Consider the following 23045-nt stretch of genomic DNA (forward strand, 5'->3'; position numbering starts at 1 on the left):
ACAATGAAAAATATTTTTAAATATGTTGCACGTCATTGCCCCTTTCTTAAAATGTGCGTGCCAAATATATGCTAATTGTTTAGTGTTTTAGAGTCCCCTTTAGTAATAAAAATGAAAGTACTGAAATAGTGTAGAAACCACTGTTATAATTCTATTTGCCCTTACACTAAATAACAACGGACACAGTTTTAAACTGCTTTTGTTTAAATATATATTTGTTGCCCTCTCCTTCATTATAAAGTGTTATCCCCTCCACCGACCTGATCATTATTATTAATTCAAGAAGTGTTTATTCATTTCTCATGCCATGATGGCCACTGTGTTAGGCACTGTTAATTCCTTATTAAATAAGACATTATTCTCTTCCCTTTAGCACCATCCTAGCCTAGTAAGATAATCTCCATTTTTCCAAAAATTACTTCTCTAAAGAAAAAAATCATTAAACTGTTTTCAAGTCTAGACACACACACACACACACACACACACACACACACGCACACTACCATAATATTAGAAAGCTCACTTTTGAGACTGCTAAAAGTTCCTCTTCTATTAGAGCAGGGCAAATTTATTAATAGTTACCAGCCTATGAACTTTGAACCACACAATTCATGAAAGGATATAGAGAACACCAATCCATAATGGGTGTATTTTTTTTAAAACTTTATTCTTGTACATGATAGGTGAAAAAATATAGCTATGGAAGAGTGTCTAAGATAGATAACAAAAAGGAAATATCTGTAGCAAGTGGTTTTAAATTTATTTTTCTTATATTAAGTGTCTTATAATACGTACTTAATAAGATTTTTATAAGGATTAAATGAAATAGCTGGTTGGCATTTAATGGGTGTTATAAAATTATAGCCCTCATCTGAGTTTCCCAGATCATTATTTAAGAAGAAGATAATTATTCTTTTCAAAAGGAAGAAAATAATGATAACAGTAAAAATTCTTTATCTATATCTTGCTATAGGAGAAAATATTCTCCATATTTAATCTGAGAGTCTACCTAGTATGAATAGATTTAAAGAATCTAATATAATCTGCAAATTCATCTTTTATTTTCCCACTCTCATCTTCATTTATAATTTTGTCCTAGAATTATACACTAAAATTCAAGTAGACTACAATCTCAGGAACTCTATGTAGTATTATGATCTTCAGATTTATCTATCCTAATATTTTTCAGACTTTCCAGTATGCCTGTATTCCGTACACGTCACATTTCCTCTGCTCTCCAAAAAAAGTGACAATTTCCATCTTTCATGATGGTTAACTAGAGAACTAGAGAAGTGTAGCAAGGGAGAGATCACTGTAGCTGCAGACGACAGAGTCTAGGGCAAGGGGTCCCTTGGTTACCTTTTCCCAAGACTGAGCGAGAAGTAATATTCTTTTCGACTATGGACTGAAAGGCAATTTGACTAGTAGTAAGAATCATTAAACTATATTGAATACCTTCAGTTTTGATATGCAAATTAGAAATTAGAGGCCTATTTACTTATAGTAACAATGTTCAGAAGGAATTTAATTTCCCAGAATAAACTCCTTGAAGGTCTGTGAATATATAATTTACTTGAAATAAAAATCACAATACTATTTCTAAAGCAGTGTGTATAAAATGTTCTCAGCTGCTATAAGTTCACATATTACTTACACATGAACATCTGGAAAAAAGAACATTGGTAAACTATGTGTAATTTATATTATATCCCTAATCAGAATTATATTTGGGCAAATGGGGTCCTAGCCTCCTAAGCCTTTTTTTTTTTTTTACCACAGATTTTTAAAAGATCTGGCAACAATGCAGATGAAAGCAGGTCTAAAAGTTTGGCAGATGCATCTCGAGATGGAAAGAAAGATGGAAGTGTAGAAATCTGCATGTGTCCAAATGAGACATGAGACAGTAAAATATCATCCACAAAGTTCAATTTAGGTAGGCTTAAAAGAAGAGGGTATTTTCAGGTCTCCTAAGCAGAAAAAAAAAGCAACCATATTGAAACTAATATTTTAAATTTCTGTTATTTTTATCCATGTTTATATAGACATCATATACATTTTTTCAAAACTTCCAAGTCTGTATTTTATACATTGCAATCTTACTATTTTATTTTGATATTAATGGTTACAAATTCATGGGGGCACACATTATCTCAGAGTGATCCTGGAAAATTTAAATAAAATGTGTAAAATAATGAAATTACTTTATACTATGGAAATCATATCACTTTGGAAAATATAAAGTATTAATTAATAAGCAGTTTTCTCTTTAAAAGATTGCTATATTATAGAAAATAAGTAATATGATTCCCCCAAATGTTTTCTACAATAGAAAGGATTCTTGAGGGGCACCTGGGTGGCTCAGTCAGTTAAACATATGCTTCAGCTCAGGTCAGCATCTCAAGGTCCTGGGATTGGGATTGAGCCCTGGGTTGGGCTCTGTGCTCAGTGAAGAGCCTGCTTCTCCCTCTCTCCCTGCCCCTCCCCACCGCTTGTGTGCTCTCTCTCAAATAAATAAATAAAATAAAAAAGTATTCTTGAAAAATCATTAAATATATCAAATATATCTATATCTACATTAAATATGCCCATATATATATAAATCTATATTTATATATTTGTGGAAATATTTTCATAAAAGAGTTAAGGGTTCCTTTAATCATATCATATTATCCTGAGCAGTGTGATTAACCAAACAGGACCTAGTACCAAAGTCAAAATAATGAATTTTCCCAAACCACCTTGGACATTCTGCATATGACTTTAGGAGATAAAAAGGTACTTAACTAAATATGAATGCATTATTTTAGTGCCATTTTGCATTCCTACATTCATGCAATTAACTCAGCAATTTACATATGAGAATTTCTCAAGTATATGCATTTATTTCTTGATTCAAATCAAAAGGTCAAATAAACCAAAGAGGTAGAGTGGATTAAAATGGCCCCTGAGGATCAATTAACACCTACAAAGGATGTTTATTAAGCAGTCACTCAATTGCTACTTAACTAAACTATACTTACACTGTAATGAAGATTAATAGATTTTGAACAGGTTATGGTTATTTGTTTTAAGAAACAGTGGGAGTCCTTGATAGTATACATAAAATCACTTGATATTAGTGCTATATGTTACTGTGTTTCATTCATTTTTGGAAAGAAAATGTCATTACAAAAGGATCTTCATTTAATTTCCACATCCACAATGTTGTACACTCATTTTAAATAATATTCACTTGTTTTAAGTGATATTTTCTAGTAATGTACATAGATATGTGTCATTAAAATAAAACAAAGATAAACAAGAACAAAAAATACAGGCACCATCATAAGGCATGATCATTCAAATTGGATCATAATTAATCATTTAAATGCTTTTGTTGAATGTTATTATTTGGAGGCAACTTATTTGACATTCTAGAAGGGCTGTCAAAGGAAAAGAATCAGAATTCACTTTTCCTGGATAAGCACACATCTAACTCTGTTTAGAAGACAATTACTAAAAGGGAAAAGTCCTCAACCAAGAAAATGCTTGGGTCTAAATCCAATTTTGTTTATTGCTTAAATGTTTGAGTTATAGGAACTTTCAGTGTGGCATATTTAATATCCATGTTGGATTTAATAATTATGTAAAGAGTGTTGTACTTGTGTATAGTTATAAATGCTTGAGCATCCTCCAGATTTTTAGTATCCCGATTGATCTTTTTTGCTAAGGTTGTGTCAGGGTATTATGGCAATAATATGAACACTCATTTGAAAGATCCTGATTGACTAAAATGACAGTTCAACTTAATTAAATAGGATTAGAATAATTGAATTGATTTTGTCTTTAAAACAAAATGTAATGTGATTATTAAGATTCTTTTTAAAAGGTGATGGGTATTAAAGAGGGCACATGCTGAGTGGAGCACTGGGTGTTATACGCAAACAATGAATCATGGAACACTACATCAAAAACTAATGATGTAATGTATGGTGATTAACATAACATAATAAAATTTAAAAAAGTGATCTTTATTATGTCAATGTCCTCTTCCTTATAAACTTGGTTATCTTAAATCTTAATTTGACTTACAAGTCCATTATTTTTTTAAAAAGATTTTATTTACTTATTTGACAGAGAGAGACACAGCGAGAGAGGGTGCACAAGCAGGGGGAGTGGGAGAGGGAGAAGCAGGCTTCCCGTGGAGCAGGGAGCCGGATGTGGGGCTCGATCCCAGGACTCTGGGATCATGACCTGAGCCGAAGGCAGACGCTTAACAACTAAGCCACCCAGGTGCCCTGTACAAGTCAATTATTAATTATGACTGGCTAAACAATCTTTTTTGTTAGCTCTTCCAGCCAGTTGCAAGAACTTAATTCTTCCATATATGCTAATACTTGGCATTGGACCCAGTATATAGTAAGTGCTCAGTTAATTTTTTTTTTTTAATTTTGAATAGTGGGTAAATAAATTAATGAGTACAGTATTTCAAAAGGCATAATTTTTCAAGGATTTTTTCTAATATGAAAAGCTAAGTCATGATGTCTTAGTAAATTGATGCTTTTCTTTCCTTTTCTCCTTTCTTTTTCTTTTCTTCCTTCATTCTTTTCTTTCTTTCTTTTCTTTTCTTTCTTTCCTTTCTTTTCTTTTCCTTCTTTCTTTCTTTCTTTCTTCCTTCCTTCCTTCCTTCTTCCTCTGTGTTTTCCTTTCCTTTTCTCCTTCCTTTATTACTTCATTTTTCCTTCCTCCTCCTTCCCTTCTTTCCCACTAACAGTATAGTAATAATAATTAGTAAATAAATACTAAAGTTTAAGAATATAATCAATCATCTTCAATCATTTCACTTTAACATAATTTCAGGCATACTCTATTTTCTAAATCCTATATATTTTACTTGGTAATATAAATGAATTATGTTTAAATATGTTCCTCAACAAGAGTGATTATTGTATACGGATTGGTAAGTATAAAAAAGTAGCTATTTTAAATAAAAGCTTGCAACAGTGTTTTCAGCACACAAAATATTACTACAAGACTACCAAAGACTAAGAAAATCTACTAAATATCACTACCAGACTAACTATATTCGTCATCATTTGCTAAATATGCCTTAATATTTTAATTCATGTTCCTTTATAATAAAACTCAATATTACATCTCTTTTGGATCACATAAATTACTGACCTTTAAATAGATAACTTTTAAGCTGTATAATAGTTAATAGCAGTATCGCAGAATAAAAGGGGAATACAAAATGGAATTTCAGAATACCAACAAAAATGAATTTTATATTACAGTTTTTGAATGATTACAGATGTTAATTAATGAAGAATATATACATATATCAGATTGGTATTATTTTTGTTAGTTACTTTAATTAAATTAAAAATTATATCAAGTTGGAAAATCTATGAAGCATCAATTTCTATAGAAATCATTTAATTATATGCATCTGAAATTTCTACATTACCTCTGATGGAAAGTTTTCTCTGTCCTGTTTGTGATGTGTAATTTCATGCACTGTTTTCTTCCCTGAGGGAAATACTTACTTGATTCAGTTCTTGGATAAAAATGATCTGTACCATTGTTTGCTTTAAAGGGCTTTTTTTCTTTTTCTTTCTTTCTTTCTTTCTTTCTTTCTTTCTTTCTTTCTTTCTTTCTTTCTTTCTTTCTTTCTTTTTTAACACTGAATACTGAAAGAAAAATCAAGGCACTGGGGATTGCACTCCAGCTGTTGTGGCATAAATCAATATTTAAAATGCACAACAGTGATTTTTCTTCCCCTAAAAGTGGAAAAAAAAATGTGTGCTTAATTTCTTGTTTTATTAAAATGTCCAACTTTGTCTAGGAAGGACTTCATATTTATCTTTGGTTTCTATTTAAGTTTACTGCTCTACAACAGGGTAAGAGAACAGTAATATAACTGCACTTTAATATTTGATTTCTGAGCCCTTTTGGGGGTTGCTGAAGCTGTGAATTTCATGAATGGACAACAACCACATTCCTGGTGGACTTGGGGACCTTGCTGCTTCTCTGACCCCCTTTGCCTTCAGCAAAGGTGACTGGGTTCTATTTTAATGGCTCATTAATGGAAAAGATGAAAAATGTCCAAGTAGTCATAGCTAGAAAGGCATCATAATCCTCCTCATTCTAAATATAGGTATAAAGGAAAACACATCTTCCCTTCTTCAAACAGATTTTTGCAGGATAGTAGCCTTGGGATATATTTGTTCATTGCCTAAACTCTTCTATGCATTCAATATCATGATTTATGCACCAGAAGGTTTGCCTTGAAATTCTCTTTTATCATTTTATTCCACTGCTTGGTTTACCCCGAGAACAGCTTTCATTCTAAGGCTACACACCAAATGCACTGATTTTGCAAAAGTCGTCCCCTGCGCTCAGATGCCCATCTTAAAATTTCTACCGTGTGAGCCTCTGGCCCCCAGGGTGAAGCGCTGCCTGAGTGTATTAATGGCAGAATCACAATGTAAGTGTCAGAATGGTGGCATTATCACACTTTGACGCCAGCACCACTGTTTCTTCTGTATCTCACTACAGACAAACTAAGGCTAAAGGTTAAAGGATGCGGTTTATTAAATAATTCAAGCCATTAACCTGCAACCTGCAAACCGATGGCAGCCTATTAAGTTTACGCTGCCATGATTCATGTTTGGTGTTTACTGATGCTAAAGCATAATGCCTGTTTGCTTTTCTTTTATTGCTACACAGTAATGTAGTGAGGAAGGGGGATGAAAAAAGGTGACAGGACCTAGCAAGGGAACAATAAGAGCAGCAGACTCACTTGCATAAAGAAGATTGAAGCCTTCCCTCCCTCCCTCCATCTCTCCGTATAGGCCCCAGTGCACATCTGCGTCACTTGCAGGGGAGGAGGAGGCGCTGAGGCAGAGAGAAAATTGTACTGTGAGGACCTTGACAGCTTCACGGGCGGGCTTTTCCTTTTGCCTCCCTATATTTTCTGGAATATTTGTTCTTCCCTTTTACAAACTGACTCTATAAAACCACCCCTTCTCGCCTCGCAGAAGGCATCTGACTTTCTCAAAGATACCCGGCAGGCTTTCAGAGCATCCTCGGAGAGGCCAGGGACAGGGGCGCAGGTGCACCGAGAAGACTAGGGGGTGCGCTTCTTCTTGACTTGGGGCTCTCTCTCTCTCTCTCTCTCTCTCTGCGCTCTCCAGGCACTGAACTCTGAGCTGCAAGGACAGGAGAGCCGACACCTTCCCGACTGAGGCTCTGTCACGGGTGCATCCCAGGGAGGTGTATCCTGCTGCCGCCGCCTCCCGAGCTTCGGAGCGCGCAGACCTCCCGTCTTCGCGCCCCTCCATCACCAGGGTCGTCCCTCCCTGCCGTAACCACGGGGCCCCCGCGCGCGGATCGAGGAATCTCTGCCCTCGGCGTCCGGCTCCTGCCTCTGCTCTCGGCCGGTGGGCTCCCCACGCGCGGGTCCTTCCGGACCTGACCGCAGCTGAGCCGCGCGGCTCTGCCGTCCGCGCTCCGGTGGTTGCCTAGCAGGGCGCGCAGCCCGCCTCGCTGCGTGTGCTCCCGGGGTGCAGAGGGCGCAGTCCTCCTCCTCCTCCTCCCACCCCGGGCTCTGCCGGCCTCCCCCACCAGCTGGCCCGTCTACTTCGCGCCAGCTGAGGTCTCTTTGCCTTCTTGCGTCAAGCATGTCAGGCTCTGGGCGAAAAGACTTCGATGTGAAGCACATCCTGCGACTCCGCTGGAAACTCTTCAGCCACCCGTCGCCAGCCCCTGGCGGCCCGGCGGGGGGCGGCTGCCTGCAACAGGACGGCAGCGGCAGCTTCGAGCACTGGGGACCCAGCCAGAGCCGCCTGCTCAAAAGCCAAGAGAAGGGCAGCGTGAGCACTTTCTGGAAGAAGACTTCCTCTTCCTCCTCTTCTTCGTCGTCCTCACCGCCCTCTTCCTCCTCTTCCTTTAACCCACTGAATGGCACCCTGCTGCCAGTGGCCACAAGGCTGCAGCAAGGGGCACCGGGGCAGGGCACCCAACAGCCAGCCAGGACTCTCTTCTACGTGGAGTCTCTAGAGGAAGAGGAGGTGCCAGGCATGGACTTTCCTGGACCACACGATAAAGGGCTGGTCCTGCAAGAGCTCAAAGTGGAGCCGGCCAACTCAAGCCAGGCAACAGGTGAAGGATGTGGACACAGGTACAGTAAGTCCCCACCGGGCATCTAGCATCTCCCAATTTCCACTCGCTTCCCCTCAACCCCCCCCCCCCCCCCCCCGTGTGCTTTGGTAGTTACTAAGCCTAAAACGTTTCAGGTTGAAAATTTTGATTGAGAGGTGCCAGCTTGGTTTTTCTTACCCAAGTTGTAATCTCACTAAAAGTTTGCTAATTAATTTTTACTGGCTCATTCATATTTTTTTGTTCTTTTTGTAAGGTTTCAGAGTTGTAATCACAATATGCATTTTGGTAAATCTCTAAGTGGAGCAGTTCTCATATTTCTGAGATGATGGTATTCTTCTGTCATCTTCTGTCATTATATCACATCAATCCTTCAGTTATCTGATGTGAGGTGAAACTTGCTTTAAACACCATTCAGAAGGATCTCCTGTATGGGCCTAGAAACTGACTTAGTGTGTTATCCAGGATCCCTGTGTCTTGAATCTATATTTCAGGACTAATGAGGTGGGCAAATGAGGCCATTGGACAGCAGTATTTTCTCTCTTTTTTTCTTGTCTGAAATGCAGTGTTGTTATTCTCTATCCTAACCTCCCTTTTTATCCTACTTCATGTTCACTTTTGCCTCATTCAAAGTCTTAGAATTAAACTGTTGCTGAGCCCCTTTGCATTCAGCTCTCCTGATTTGTTGGCTAAGTATGGGATTGTATATCTTTAGGAAGTGGGTCAACATTTGTGTTTTGTATATTTCTACTATTACATTCTTTGAGTAGAGTTCTACTTTCAAGACTTGAAAGACACATAAAACTTCTGAGTTTCACATTTTTAGAGAATTGACTCATTATTCTGCACTAGATCATTACTACTTTTGGCAGATAGTGAGAATATGAAAAGATTTGCATTTAAATTCATATGATATCAGAATACATTATTGAAGAAACACAGGGACCAGAGGAAAATGATAATGAATATGTTAATAAAATTCAATTACCTCTCAATAACAAATTAGAAACAGAAACAACTTTTTAAACTTCTGGTTGATTGAATCAGCTTCTTATAAAGTTGATTAAGTCACAAAAGGAATGCATAGAGCAAAATAATACTGTAGGTGCTCTTCAATGATGTTGACAAATGTGAAGTTAAAGAGATAAAAAATCATCCTTAAAATTTTCAATTATGAAGATAATATGGATTTGAATTTGAATTTGAAGAGCCTTGAACATAGTCTAATATATGAAGACACTTCTTATAATGTAATACTATTAAAGAGGGAGAAGTTTAATTTAAAATTTGCAAGTATGACAAAGTTTTGTTCCATATACAGCAGACCTAAATACAAGTTTATCTATTACTCAATTAAGTAAGATATTTTACCAAAATGGTTATAACTTGGGTACCATTAGTACCATAAAGTAATTTGATTTATGTATCATTACTTATTATAATTTTAGAACTTTTATCAATAAAATATGTTGAGCTTTACCCCCTTTAATGTAGAAAATATAAACCTCTTTTTTTCCAGTTTTCAGAAATCATAAGCACTTAACAATTCAACTTATATATTTAAAAGAAATCAGTTTAGGTTAAATATTTACTAATTACTATATTGAAATTAGTATTTTTGTGGCTCAAACAGTTCAGAAAAAATAGATTTTTTTTCAATTTTGTAAAGTCTTCAAATCAACTTAAAATATGTGACCTGAAATATTAATGTTAGATAATTTTTAAAAATTTGTTTTATAACAAATACATTTAAGTAAATGAGGCATATTTGTCATCAGTAATTTCTGAAGATTTTCATGTAAGTTGAAGAATTTGAAAATACGGAATATTGCCTTAAGAAATTACAATAAATAAAAAATAAAACTAATAACTAATACGGCTCAGGGACAAAACACCCATCAGGTGTGACTTCTGGTCCCTCACTTTTGAATATGCATCAGTGTATTTATTCACAAAGAGTCATAAGTGAAAAGAATTCTGAAAATAAGCAAGTACCATTAAAACCATCTTTGCTATTGGAATGAGGGGGTCCTATGAGTTCTTACATGTATAAAATATTGAAAATCAGGTCTAATTTGATTTTAAAATTCTTATTAAGACTTAAATCCTTTAGATAAATTTAAAGTTCTCACTGGACAAATCAGTTAGCACTGATAATGTGGATTTCATGAGTTCCCAAACCTTCATGGAGCATTGGTTCTGTGCTCATGATTGATCGAAACCATGCTACTAAACTTGATAGTCACTATATATAGATATTACATATATATTACAATTATATATGTATAAATTTTAATATGTGGTAAGTATAGGTTTCACTTTTCAGAAGAGACAGCATTTCTAGAGTTAAGTGCTGAATGAAAAATAATATGTAAAATAGTCAGTAATGTGGATTTACTTTTGTTTCTATCATGGCACATGCAGGGACTCTACATAGTGTTTATAATGATAAATGAGTGCATAAACTATCTAAATCTTGCATGATAATTTTGATTACATGGGTCATTATTATATCACCATATTGTGATGTCACATTTGATATTTAGCATTTTGTTTTATCAGTTCTGACTTATATGCAAAATTAATCTTCTCATCTAAAACAAGAGTTGGCCCCTTTCTTTTCTTTTCATTTTCTGATCTTTTTATTCATCTGGTCCCATGCTAGTTAGGAACATTGTTTTAGACAAGTATAAGTAGCTCAGTTGGTTTAACTTGTTGTTCAAACAGCTGCTGGAGGATGCTCAGGGGAAAACTCCCCATAATCTCAGAAATTCTGGAAAGGTCAAACTCTAATGGAGTTTAAGCATAAAGGTAGCAAGAAGACACTGGTAAACTAATTGATTGCCTAAACCCAGCCTTTATCTTATCCCAACCTACTAGGCATACATAAACAGATCTCAGTATTCTAATACTTTATTACACTGTTAAGAATTCTAATGTATAGTAATAGGCTCCTGACCTATGTTATTAAGTCATTTGTTTTTTCTACTTAGTTCTGAACTTTTGTTGGAAAGTTTATAATTTCCTAGCTCTTCAGATTATCATACATTTTTGGTGTGGATATTTTTATCCAAAATTCTATACGTAGTGAACTAAGAACCAAAGAGAAATATTTATATTCTTGCAGTTTGTAGTAAGGTGAGTGGAAAGGGAGATGCCATGTTCAGCTGCTTGCTTTTTTAGTCTTCTCAGTTCTCACACAATGCAGTCATCGGATTCCACAGTTTCGGTTGCTGTCCATAAACTGTATTTCTAAATTTGCATCTCAAAATCTGGACCGCCCCCCTTCCAACCCTCTCCCCCCTCCCCCACCCGGTCTCAGACACCCACCTCTCTGCTTGACCTCTCTTGTGGATATTGCAGACACAGTATAAATAAAACATGTACAAAACTGAGCTCATAATCTCCCCCTCTCTCTTGCTCAGTTTCCTTCTTTATCTCAGAGAACAGCTCTCCATGCATTAGGTTGTGCAAGCCAAAAATCCAGGATCATATTAGCCAACGTCCTCTTCCACATCGTTTTCAATATTCCACCAAGTCCTGACACTTTTATTTCAAAAATTTCCCTCTTTGGGGAGCCTGGGTGGCCCAGTTGGTTAAGCGTCTGACTCTTGATTTCAGCTCAGGTCATGATCTTAGGATCCTGGGATTGAGCCCTGTGTTGGGCTCCACCCTCAGTGGGGAGTCTGCTTGAGGATTTTCTCTCTCTCCCTCTCCTTCTTTCCCTCCCCCACTCTGTCTGTCTGTCTGTCTCTCAAATAAATAAAATAAATCTTAAAAAAATATTTTCCCTCCTCTATCTGTCCAGTATCCCTCCATCTCTCCATTGTCTGTACCTAATTCTAAGATACTGTCCCCTTTCAACTCAACTTCTATCACTGCCATCTGCATTGTCTTCCCTCATTAATTTTGCCACCTCTAATCCATTCTCCATAGTGGAGTGAATGAAAATTATAAAATGAAAATCTGAAATACTTTGCCACATTCCTGGCTCTCCTTTTTTTTCTTTTTTCCTTTTTTTTTTTTTTTTAATTTTATTATGTTACGTTAGTCACAGTACAATACATCTTTAGTTTTTGATGTGGTGATCCATGATCCATTGTTTTTGTATGACACCCAGTGCTCCATGCAGTACATGCCCTCCTTAATACCCATCACCGGGCTAACCAGTTCCCCCTCCCCCTCCCCTCTAAAACCCTGTTTGTTTCTCAGAGTCCATAGTCTCTCATGGTTCATCTCTCCCTCCGATTTCCCCCCCTTCATTTTTCCTTTCCTTCTCCTAATGTCCTCCATGCTATTCCTTATGTTCCACAAATAAGTGAAACCATATGATAATTGACTTTCTCTGCTTGACTTATTTCACTTAGCATAATCTCCTCCAGTCCCATCCATGTTGATGTAAAAGTTGGGTATTCATCCTTTCTGATGGCTGAGTAATATTCCATTGTATATCTGGACCACATCTTCTTTATCCATTCATCTGTTGAAGGGCATCTAGGCTCTTTCCACAGTTTGGCTATTGCGGACATTGCTGCTATGAACATTGGGGTGCATATGGGCCTTCTTTTCACTACATCTGTATCTTTGGGGTAAATACCCAGGAGTGCAGTTGCTGGGTCATAGGAAAAAAAGCATTTCCACTACCCTCTGACCCCAATCCATACTGTGCATAGCTAGGCCCTGGATGATTTGTCCCTTGTCTATTATCGAGCTCTTTCACTCACCAACCTCCCCCACACCCTCTGTCTTCCAGACTCGGTGTCCTCCCTTAATGTTCTCCTCTACCTTTGAGCCTCACACACTTGTTTTGTCCCCTTGTATAGTCTCCTTCCCTCAACCCACCCTTTTCTGAGTTCATTCTTATTTATCATTGAGATGTCTTGAATAAGAGCTTTGTACCTTTCTCAAAGAAGCATTCATTGATCCCCTAAGCAAATTAATTTAAAAATTTTAAAATTCATTACATCTGCTTATTTTACATTCTTAGAGTAACTGCTCTCTGCTTTTTCTTCAATTTCTCCTTGTAACCTGTAACCATATATTAATATCTATGTTGTTTTTATTGTTTGTCTCTAACAAAAATTGCCCAGTGGATAGGATATTTCTATTTTGCTCATCATTTTGTCCCTATCATAGAGCATGTAGTTACTCAATAAATACTGTTAAGTGAATAAATATTTGTCATAATCATAATGAGTGACACTGATTAAGAACTTCCTATTTGCCAGATAGCATGTTGAATATTTATATTGTGCAACTTAATATTCAGAACAGCCCTTTGATTCTGGCACAATTATGTATCCCTTAGGTATAATGATTACATAGATGAGAAGACTGAGATATAGACAGGTAATTAATTTGCCCAGAATCACAGACTTCTAAGCAGTATAGCTGCACTTTTAAGCCTTGCTATCTGACTCCAGATACCATATTTGGGGCCACTTTGCCAATTCTTTCCCTCTGCTTAAACAAACATAACAGAAGAAAAGAGGCTATAGGTAAGGTTATGCTGAAGGAGTTTTCTTATTCTCTTGGTTGAAATGAGGCTGTGTTTGAATGTTAAATAGACTTCTTAAAATAATAGTGAAGGACAATGCCTGATAAGGCTCAAAGAGGACTTCTTAGCCCGTTAGAAGACACTCAATGTTTTCCTGAAGTATGGATCATTCCGTGTGTTTTACTTTACAATTAAACAAAACTATGAGGAAATAACTTAGGGAAAACTAATTTAATTTTGGAATCCAAAAGAGAGCTTTATGACAGAAAATCTGCTTCTGGGGAGCCTGGGTGGCTCAGTCAGTAAAGCGGGCTAACTCTCAGTTTCAGCCCACGTGATGATCTCATGGGTCCTGGGATTGAGCCCCATGTGGGGCTCCGTGCTCGGTCGGGAGTCTGCTTGAAGATTCTCTCTGCCTCTCCCCCCGACTCATGCATGTGCATGCGCTCTCTCTCTCTCTCTCAATCTCTAAAATAAATAAATAAATCTTAAAAAAAAAAAAAAAGAAAAACGAAAGAAAATCTGCTTTTGAGGGTCAAACAATTGATACAGAAAATTGTCAACAGAAGAAAGCATAACCATTAAAATGTCATGGAGGTGGATGAGAAACTGAACCACATATTTGTTGAGAATGAAAAGGAATCAGCCTTGCCTCAGTCGAAAAGAAAAAGCAACTTTAAAAATGGTTAGAGACTATTTCTTGGGGAAAGCATTTCTCAAACTATGCTTCTATGGAACACTAAAATGAAATCATGTTCATATTTTCGCTGTAAACCCAGTTTCTAGTGGAAAAGAGTATGGAATGATTTTACTCAATTTTATGCCTTCTTGGCTAATTCCTCCCAGGCTGAATATTACAGTCTACTACTATTTAAACCAGAACTAGCAACAGATGATACCTTATTTGGGGAGAGCTTCTTTTATTTATTTTAGAATGGATTTATCAATATTATGTGGTATTTTATAAAGAAGCCCACAGTTTCCAGGTGCCCTCCCCTCTAAGCAAGTTTGCTTCAGGCAAACTAAGAAGATCTTAACGGAAAAAGAAATGAGACCACTGCTTGGATTTACAGGTACCCCAGACTCCAGAGCTCTCTGAGTGAAAGTTGGGAATATAAGTGCAGAATGAAACAAATGGAACTTTTAATTATAACAAAAAAAAAAATCCATGCTAATTGAAGAACCATTTTTTGCTTTTCAGTGATGAATTTCTAATGACTACTTTGTAAACTATATTATCAACCTCTTTAAGGTACAAGTTTAAATAATCTAAAAATAATAGGATTTTTAATAATCTAAAAATAATACCTATCCAATCAAAATGAGCATGTGGCTAATATGGAATATACTATTGATCAGATATTAGGTTTTGTGGGTTTATTTTTTCTAAGCCTCAAAAGATAATTTGTGTATCTAGGGGATAACATGCTTCTAATGACTACTTAGATGATGTGCTTCTAAGTCAAATTCCATCATTTTTGACTAAGAGTTCTTATGGAATTTACCGAAAACTGAGATCTGCAGTGTATTTTAGAGTTTCAAGTTCCTGAACATGAAAATGTGCAGCATTTTAAACAGAGTCTCTAAGTAACGAGACTCTACTGATTTTATTTTACCATCTAAAATAACTGTAGATATTTTTGTAGTAGTTGTAAAACAAATGCTCTGGGATTTACATACTAGTTTGGGCCAAATAATATTAATTTACCTTTCTTTTTTTTTTTAAAGATTTTATTCATTTATTTGACAGAGAGAGACACAGCAAGAGAGGCAACACAAGCAGGGGGAGTGGGAGAGAGAGAAGCAAACACCCAGCCGAGCAGGGAGCCCGATGTGGGGCTCGATCCCAGGACCCTGGAATCATGACCTGAGCTGAAGGCAAACACTTAATGACTAAGCCACCCAGGCTTAATTTACCTTTCTACGTTTAAAATAATGTTATCCAAAACTTTGAAGAAAATAACTGATACAAATAATCTGAGCAGAATTAAAGATGTGAAGATTTTGTAAGTCAAGAATAAGCAAAACAACAGCAACAACAACAAAAAAACTGTTGCAGTATATGAGTTTGAGGCTGACTACTTTGCTGACTTTTCTAGCCAGAATTTGAAAACAGATTGATGCTTATGAAAGTGTAACATAGTCTTTCCTGACTAGAGAGCATGTGTGCTATAATTTAGGATCCCAAGAAAAATCTGTTTCGAATGGAAAGCTTATGAGGTAGATCATTTTGACTGAAGATCATGTCACAGAAATGTTGCTTTTTGAAAATGATCTGAGAGTCTCCAATAATAATAAAGAGTGGAATCAGTTGATGTTAATTCTAAACCTGGCCTTTCCTATTCCTTTGGTGGCCTTAGTCTAATTCAGATAACTGCTTCTCATAGGAAATCTTTCAGTTTGAGTTCTTATCATAATTGTTTGTGACACTGTGTCCTAGGAGGTCATTCAGGCACCTTTTTTCTTAGTGATACTGATTGATATTTGCTCATGTAAATCAACATTTTCATCTTAATTGAATTTTGGTGGAACAACTTAAATTGTGAGATCAGAAAGTTGGGAAAGGAAGAATTCAACAATTTCATAGTTTTTCAAGAGGTGAATGCCAAAAACCTCTGTGTGTCAACAATAAAATATACAGTTTGTTTTGTTTCTTTAGTAGATTCTAATCTTACTAAAATATCCAAGATGTGTCTTTAGGTCAATATTCAAAGGTATCAGAGCTCCAGAGAAAATGGAAAAACAGCTTTTGGAAGGAAAACTGTTTTTAAAATCTATTATTTTTAAACTTATGAATACCAAACATCCTGACTTCCTAACTCTGAGATTCAACCTCAAACTCTACTATTTTGAAAATAAATTTGGAGTTGTTTTTCTCATTTGTAACAAAATTTAAATACAATTCCCACTTTTTCAGTTATATACCATTTGATATACTGGTATGTAATTTCAGTAGAAAAGTTTATACAAATTAGTGCCTAGATATTGGGCATTTGGTGATGCCCTGATGATTTTTAAACATTTATTTGTGTATTTTTTTTCTCAAAAGGCATGACATTTTTGTATTATAATTAGTTTATGATTCTGGTTTACAGTGGTTTTGGTTAGTAAACTGTTATTAGCAGGGGGAATATGCCCATATCATCTGTATATAAATTACAGATTGTTAAAAAGCAATTGAGATGAAAAAATCCTGGGCCAAATAATATTCTAATGATTTGATTAAAATCACCATGAAAGAACTGACACTCCTGACTCTGGCTGAGATAGAATAACAGGGACTGGACTTACCCTCTCACCTGAAACAGCAACAAAGAACAAAAGAAGAAGGAAGTAGAAGAAAGGCAGAAAGAAGACAAAGGCAAAAAGAAATGAAAAAAGAAAAGGTAAAAAAAAGGCGGGGGGAAGGAAGGAAGGGGCTCTGTGACACATTTTTCAAGACACCGGACATCAGGTACTGAAAGAGTGATTCTTGAGATGTGAAAAGCAAATGAAATGACCCTGGGATTGTCCCAGCTTGCTGCCTTGAGAGAGATTCCAGCCACTGATACAGGCCAGGGGAAACCAGGAAAAATGTGATGACCACCCTGAATTGAAGAGATAGAGTGAGAGCTCCCAAGATAGCATTGTCATAAAAAAGACATGCATGGGGAGAAAACTCCAGAAATCTGTGGAGGCGCCCCTTGAGTATTCAGCAGATCAGTATTCAGTAGAATAATGACAGACACATGTATTTAGGAAAAAACCCAAGTCTTGGGAAAGAACTATACCAGAATTAGAGGGACTAACACCTGTTCCTAACAATCAGAATGGCATGATTCTTTGAATTAGATAAAGTATTTGGAGGGTTATTATATTAGTAATAGGAAATGACTAGCCCTAGAATAAACAATGACATGGTTTCACTTAACAAATCTTAACAGCAAGATCCAAAAGTATCAAACTGTTTCCAAGTAATGTTAACTATGCCTTGGAACAAAGTTGAAGAATAATTCACATATTCAGAAGTATTTAATACCAAACAAGGTAAATTTTGCAATGTCTGACATCCAACTGAAGATAACTAGTCAACAAAGAAGTAGGAAAACATGAACCATACTGAGAAGCAAAATCAATCAATTAAAACTGAATCAAAACTGTAGCAGACAAGGTCATTAATGCAGTTATACCATATTGTGTATATTCATGTAGTTAAATAGGGTCATGGTAGACAGGAAAATATCAATATCAAACTTCTAGGCCAAAATAAAACTATAATGCCTGAGATAAAAAAAATATACTGGCTGAAATTAATGACAGAACACAGATTGCAGAGAGACATGGTACTGGCTGGTGCAAGGTATGGAAACCACCAGAAATGATAACTACATGGTTAAAAAAATAAGATTATTTTTTTATTATTTAAATCTGGAAAATTTGAAAGATATATGATGGTTAAACAAACAAATAAAACTACTGTAATATGAGGGTTTGTTTACCATATGCATAAGATAAATTTTCTATGACAACAATAGCAATAAGCCTGGGAAGGGAGAAATGAAAGTACAGGATTACAAGGTTATTATACTAAGTGTGAAATAGTATATCATTAGAAGGTAGTCTCAGAAGTTTATTATAAACCCTAAAGCAACCACCAAAATAATGAAACAATGATAAACAGCTAGTATTCCAACAAAGAAGATAAAATACTCTCATAAAAATTAATCCAAAAAAAGAGGAAATGGGAACAAACATGGGGCAAATATAAAATGCACAACACAATTATAGTCTTAAACCTAACTATATCAATAATTACATTAAAAGCAACTGCTTTATGCATCTGTAATTAAAAGGCAGAGATTATCAGGTTGTATAAAAAGCCAGATCTAAGTATATTCGGCTTACAAGAAATACACATTAAAAATAAACACAGATATTGGTTAAAAGGAAAAGGGTAAAAAAGATGTAGTATGTTAAGATTAATAAAAAGAAAGCTGAAATGGATATATTCATAATAGACAAAATATAACTAGGAACAAAGAATATCGATCTGATAACAATCTTGAAAAACCTCCAGGTATCATCGTAATACTGAAAGTCTAAATGTGTTTCCTCTAAAAGCTGGAGCAAAATGAGAATGTCTTCTCTCATCACTTTTATTAAACAGAGTACTGGAGATGCTAGTCAGTTCAACAAAGAAACAAAAACAAATAAAAAGCATTTTTATTGAAAGTAAGAAATAAAATAGTTTTAATTTGCACAAGAATTGATCATCTATGTAAAAATGAAGAAGTTAACATGGTCTTTATTTGCAGACATTATTAGAAAAAACTTTTTGGAATCTACAAAACAGATAATGACTTTTTAAGGTGGCAGGATATAAAATGAACATATAAAAATCAATTATATTTCTAATTAAAAATCATAAATTTCATAGTAACATCAATAAAGTATGAAATACTTAATAATAAATATGACTAAAAACTTTGAAAGACTCATACACTGAAAACAATAAAGCCACTCTGATAGTTATTAAAGATAATTAATAAGACCTAAATAATGTAAAGATATACTATATTCATGGATCAGAAAATTTACTATTATTTAGATGTCAATTCTTTCCCAGTTCATCTATAGATTATACACATCCTCTGAGAAAATCTGTGCATTTTTTTGGTTCAAATTGACAGACTTATTCTAAAATCCGTTGAAAAGTTAAGGCACCTAGGATAAGCAAAACCACTTTGAAAAAAATGAACATATTTGAGGACTAACACTTCCTGATTTCCAGACTTGTTTTGAAACTACAGTAATCAAGGCAGTGTGGTATCAGGATAACAACACATAAGTAGACTAATGGGGAATGGATAAATAATTCTGATAATAACCATATTATGAAATACATTATGCTATTAAAAAGAAAGAATAAACCACTGATCCTCAAACACCATGATTAAATGAAAAAATGTTTTGATGAGCCAAAAAACTCACTGTGTGGTATATTTTGTCCTTAACACTTGTCTATTATAAGTGAGATAAACTTATTCATTTTATTGATTATTCATACTTTGAATAGAAATTTGATTCTAACTTGCCTTGAATCATTTATTGGAGTCAAATACCTCTTGAGTTTGATATGTGGCCTCAGAAGTTATCCATTGACATCTTACAGAAACTGATAAATATTCACACTGAATCTTTTGCTGCCTTCTTGTTGGCAGCAGGTAAGAAAGAAAGGGAGGCTAAATAGTTTTAGAGTAAGTGTTTCTGCAAAGAAAGTTCAGAAGGCCTTGCCATGTGACCACAAGGGACTTTATTTTGAGGCAATGGAGGCATCTCCTTTCACAGTACTTGAAGAGCAGCAATACTACCCATGAGCTTTACCTTAATGACACAGAAAGGAATAAGCTACGTTCTGTCTTCTTCTCTGACTCCTCTTTGTATTTAACCAGATGACTGGAAAGTACCAGAGACCTATTTTTCCACAGAGAAAAAAGGGGCTCCTTTTTCACTCCTTCTTGTTGTCCTAATAGATATAAAATATCTACATGTGATTAGTCTCCCTAACAGCCTGTGACTTTTAAATAGACTTCTTATCAAATACTTTTTCAGTTGTAAAATTAAATTTGTATTAGTCTAGAGCCCCTTAAAGACACAACTTAAAGATATTTTCTGAATGTAAATTTATTTCTTTCCCCTGATTGATACCCCTATTTGAAATCTAAACTAAAGTTTAAGATGCCTTTGTATCTGTTCTCACTCTTATATTCTCTCTTTGCTTCATACAAAATTTTTCTCTAAGGATGGGAAATATTTTAATTCTTCTTCTTCAATAAACTCCAGAAAAATCTTTTGTTTTTATAAAGCACAACTGAAAATATGTATGGTCTATAAATATTGACAATTTTGTATAACATGTGTTACTGTAAGTTAATATTGTTTGCCTTCAAATATACTGGCCTCCACAGTTTCATGCTACAATAGAAAGAAAACTGGATTTGGCATTAGAAAACCTTAGTTTTAGAGTAACTCTGCCTGTTTAGGAAAATGTCACCATTGCCACTTAAATTGCTTTTTATCTCATTTTGTCATTAGAATATGATGGGAAAGGGCAAGAAATGCATCATATCTAAAGTCCTCTAGCCTTGCCACCACAAAAGAAAAGAGTGGATCTTTACCTATAGTTGATTCAGCTTGACTCCTGGTATAGCAGCATGAATTAGGCTGCACTTTGACTACTTAAGATATGAAGTAAGCTCTATTTTGAACACTCAGGTATATTCTGAGCCAGATGTACCCCAAGGAAAACACTAAATGTTCCTTCGCTTAACGAAAACTATTTTAAATCAGTTATTCATTTCCAGACAATATGCCAGCTTCCTGAGATACAAAGAGGCCTAGAAAACTCCCCCTTTTTTTTTTTCAGAGTAAAAAACTATAATAAGCATTAACAGATTAATAATTTAGAAATTTAACTTGTGGTGTACTAAATATATATTAAAAGGAATTTTTAAAAGTACAGAAAATGATGGCTTGAAAAAGCTCTTAATAACGTTCAGACCAGAATCAGCATGTGCAGTTGCTAATTAGAAAGAAAAATAGCAAGTGAATTAGCATGGCTATGCTCTGGTAAAAGTCAGGCGATCTGGCTGGAGCTGTAGGTCCTAGTCAGACAACAAGGGGCTTTTGACATCATATTAAAGACTTTGGATTTTGCGTATGGTGACTGTGACTGAATCTAGCTGATGAGATTCAAACTTTAGAAAATTTCCCTATTACAGTATGTGAAATGGACTAGAGAAAAGACAGGGGAAAATGGAAGTGGAGAGCCACATTCAAAGGCTCAAACAGTCCTGGTGAGGAACTATTACTAAGAAAAGGGGCAGAAGGAAAGAAAGCATTTAGAAAATAAATGCCACAACTGCCAATTAGTTGAGGTTTAATTGTAAAAGAGAGAGAGATAAGAAGAGCTACTCTGGACTGGCAAATGAATGGGCTTTTTTGTTGTGCCACACAGTGAACAATGTAGGCGGCTGGAGGGAAGAGAAGAATCTGAGTCCAGTTAAGGAGCTGATGTATATACTTTAATTTTTGTTTTAGTCCTTTTGCAGTAGTTGTAGTGGGATAAAACACAATATGAAAAAATTGAAATTTAGGAAAATGTAGTTAGGGAGTAGGTAGAGACTGAAGATCTCACATGAAGAATAGACCCGGATAGTGACAGCTATTTGAATATGTGGCTGTGAAAATGAGTTAGTCACTTGAGTTAAAGGTGTGGAATTCAAGGGACCGGCACAAGGGGCTACATTGTTTGAGAAGTCATCTACAGAAGATTGAAAATGCTCAGGAATATAGCTGGATTTGAGGGGTTTCAATGTTTTCAGTGATTAGAAGACATAAAAAAGAAATATGAGGTATATTAATACAAACATGTCACTTGAGTCTTCAAAAGAGGAAGGACTTTGTTGTTTGAGGATGAAAGGCTCATAAGGTACACAAATGCAATGCTAGACATTTCCAGACACAATCTCCAGGGCCATAGATGTGAGGAATATGAATAACCTACCAATAAGAGGGGTGCAAGGGAAGCAAAGTGATGTGTAAAAGCACTTGTGAAAGGAATAATACAAGTTTCAGACTGAAAAATCTCAAAAAATCAGCTGACGCAAAATTCACATCTTTATGTGTATAAGGCTATGAAAGAACAGACTGAGTAGTGAAGCTTGTATTTTGTGCAATGGTCAAAGATGGTAAGCATTAGGAGCATTAGTGAGATTAACTGGATATTGTTCCATATAAACCAATGGTGAAAAGTTGGTAGATTTGAGTCTCTTCTTCGGGTACTTTCAGAGAGGTTATGACTAGTTACATGTCTCATCAAGCATTTGAGAGATTTTTTCATGGGTAAGAGAGTGGGATTGGGTGCTGTCATTATGAACAGTTCCAGAAGAGACTATGTTATCTGTGGGGCCCAAGGCAAAATGAAAATTATTAATTATTAATAACTAAACAATTATCAATTGTTGTTAAAAATTACTAGGAATTTGATGACAAAGACAGTAAAGCATAAAACCAAGGGCCTTTCTGAACATACGTCTCTGTATAACTACGGAGGTCCACATACATGAAGTGGCCTTGAATTGGACTGTAACCACAGAATATAAAAATTTGGGGGTGCCTGGGTGGTGCAGTTGGTAAGTGACTGACTCTTGGTTGCGGCTCAGATAGTGATCTCAGGGTCTTGAGATCAAGCCCAGTGTCTAGCTCTGCACTCAGCACGGAGTCTGCTTGGGAATCTCTTTCCCTCTCCCTCTGCCCCTCCTGCTCATGCTCTCTCTTTCTCTAAAATAAATAAATCTTAAAAAAAAGGAATATAAAAAGTTGACATAATCTGTAAAGCGACCTCTTTTACACATTTTGGAAAGCC

At 35.6% G+C, this 23045-nt stretch overlaps 1 protein-coding gene across 2 annotated transcripts in view; it reads left to right on the forward strand.

Annotated features, from left to right (window-relative positions):
- Nucleotides 1-6709: 6709 nt before the first annotated feature.
- The window catches only part of KLHL1 (kelch like family member 1), a 355951-nt gene continuing 339615 nt past the window's right edge, over nucleotides 6710-23045 (forward strand). For both annotated transcript variants that reach the window (XM_032402882.1, XM_032402884.1), the window contains exon 1: nucleotides 6710-8164. In XM_032402882.1, coding sequence (XP_032258773.1) covers nucleotides 7665-8164 — 500 coding nt within the window. In that variant the 5' untranslated portion in view covers nucleotides 6710-7664. The remainder of the gene's footprint in view (nucleotides 8165-23045) is intronic.

The sequence above is a fragment of the Phoca vitulina genome, unplaced genomic scaffold (genome assembly GCF_004348235.1).
Source record: "Phoca vitulina isolate PV1807 unplaced genomic scaffold, GSC_HSeal_1.0 scaffold5, whole genome shotgun sequence".
Taxonomy (NCBI): domain Eukaryota; kingdom Metazoa; phylum Chordata; class Mammalia; order Carnivora; family Phocidae; genus Phoca; species Phoca vitulina.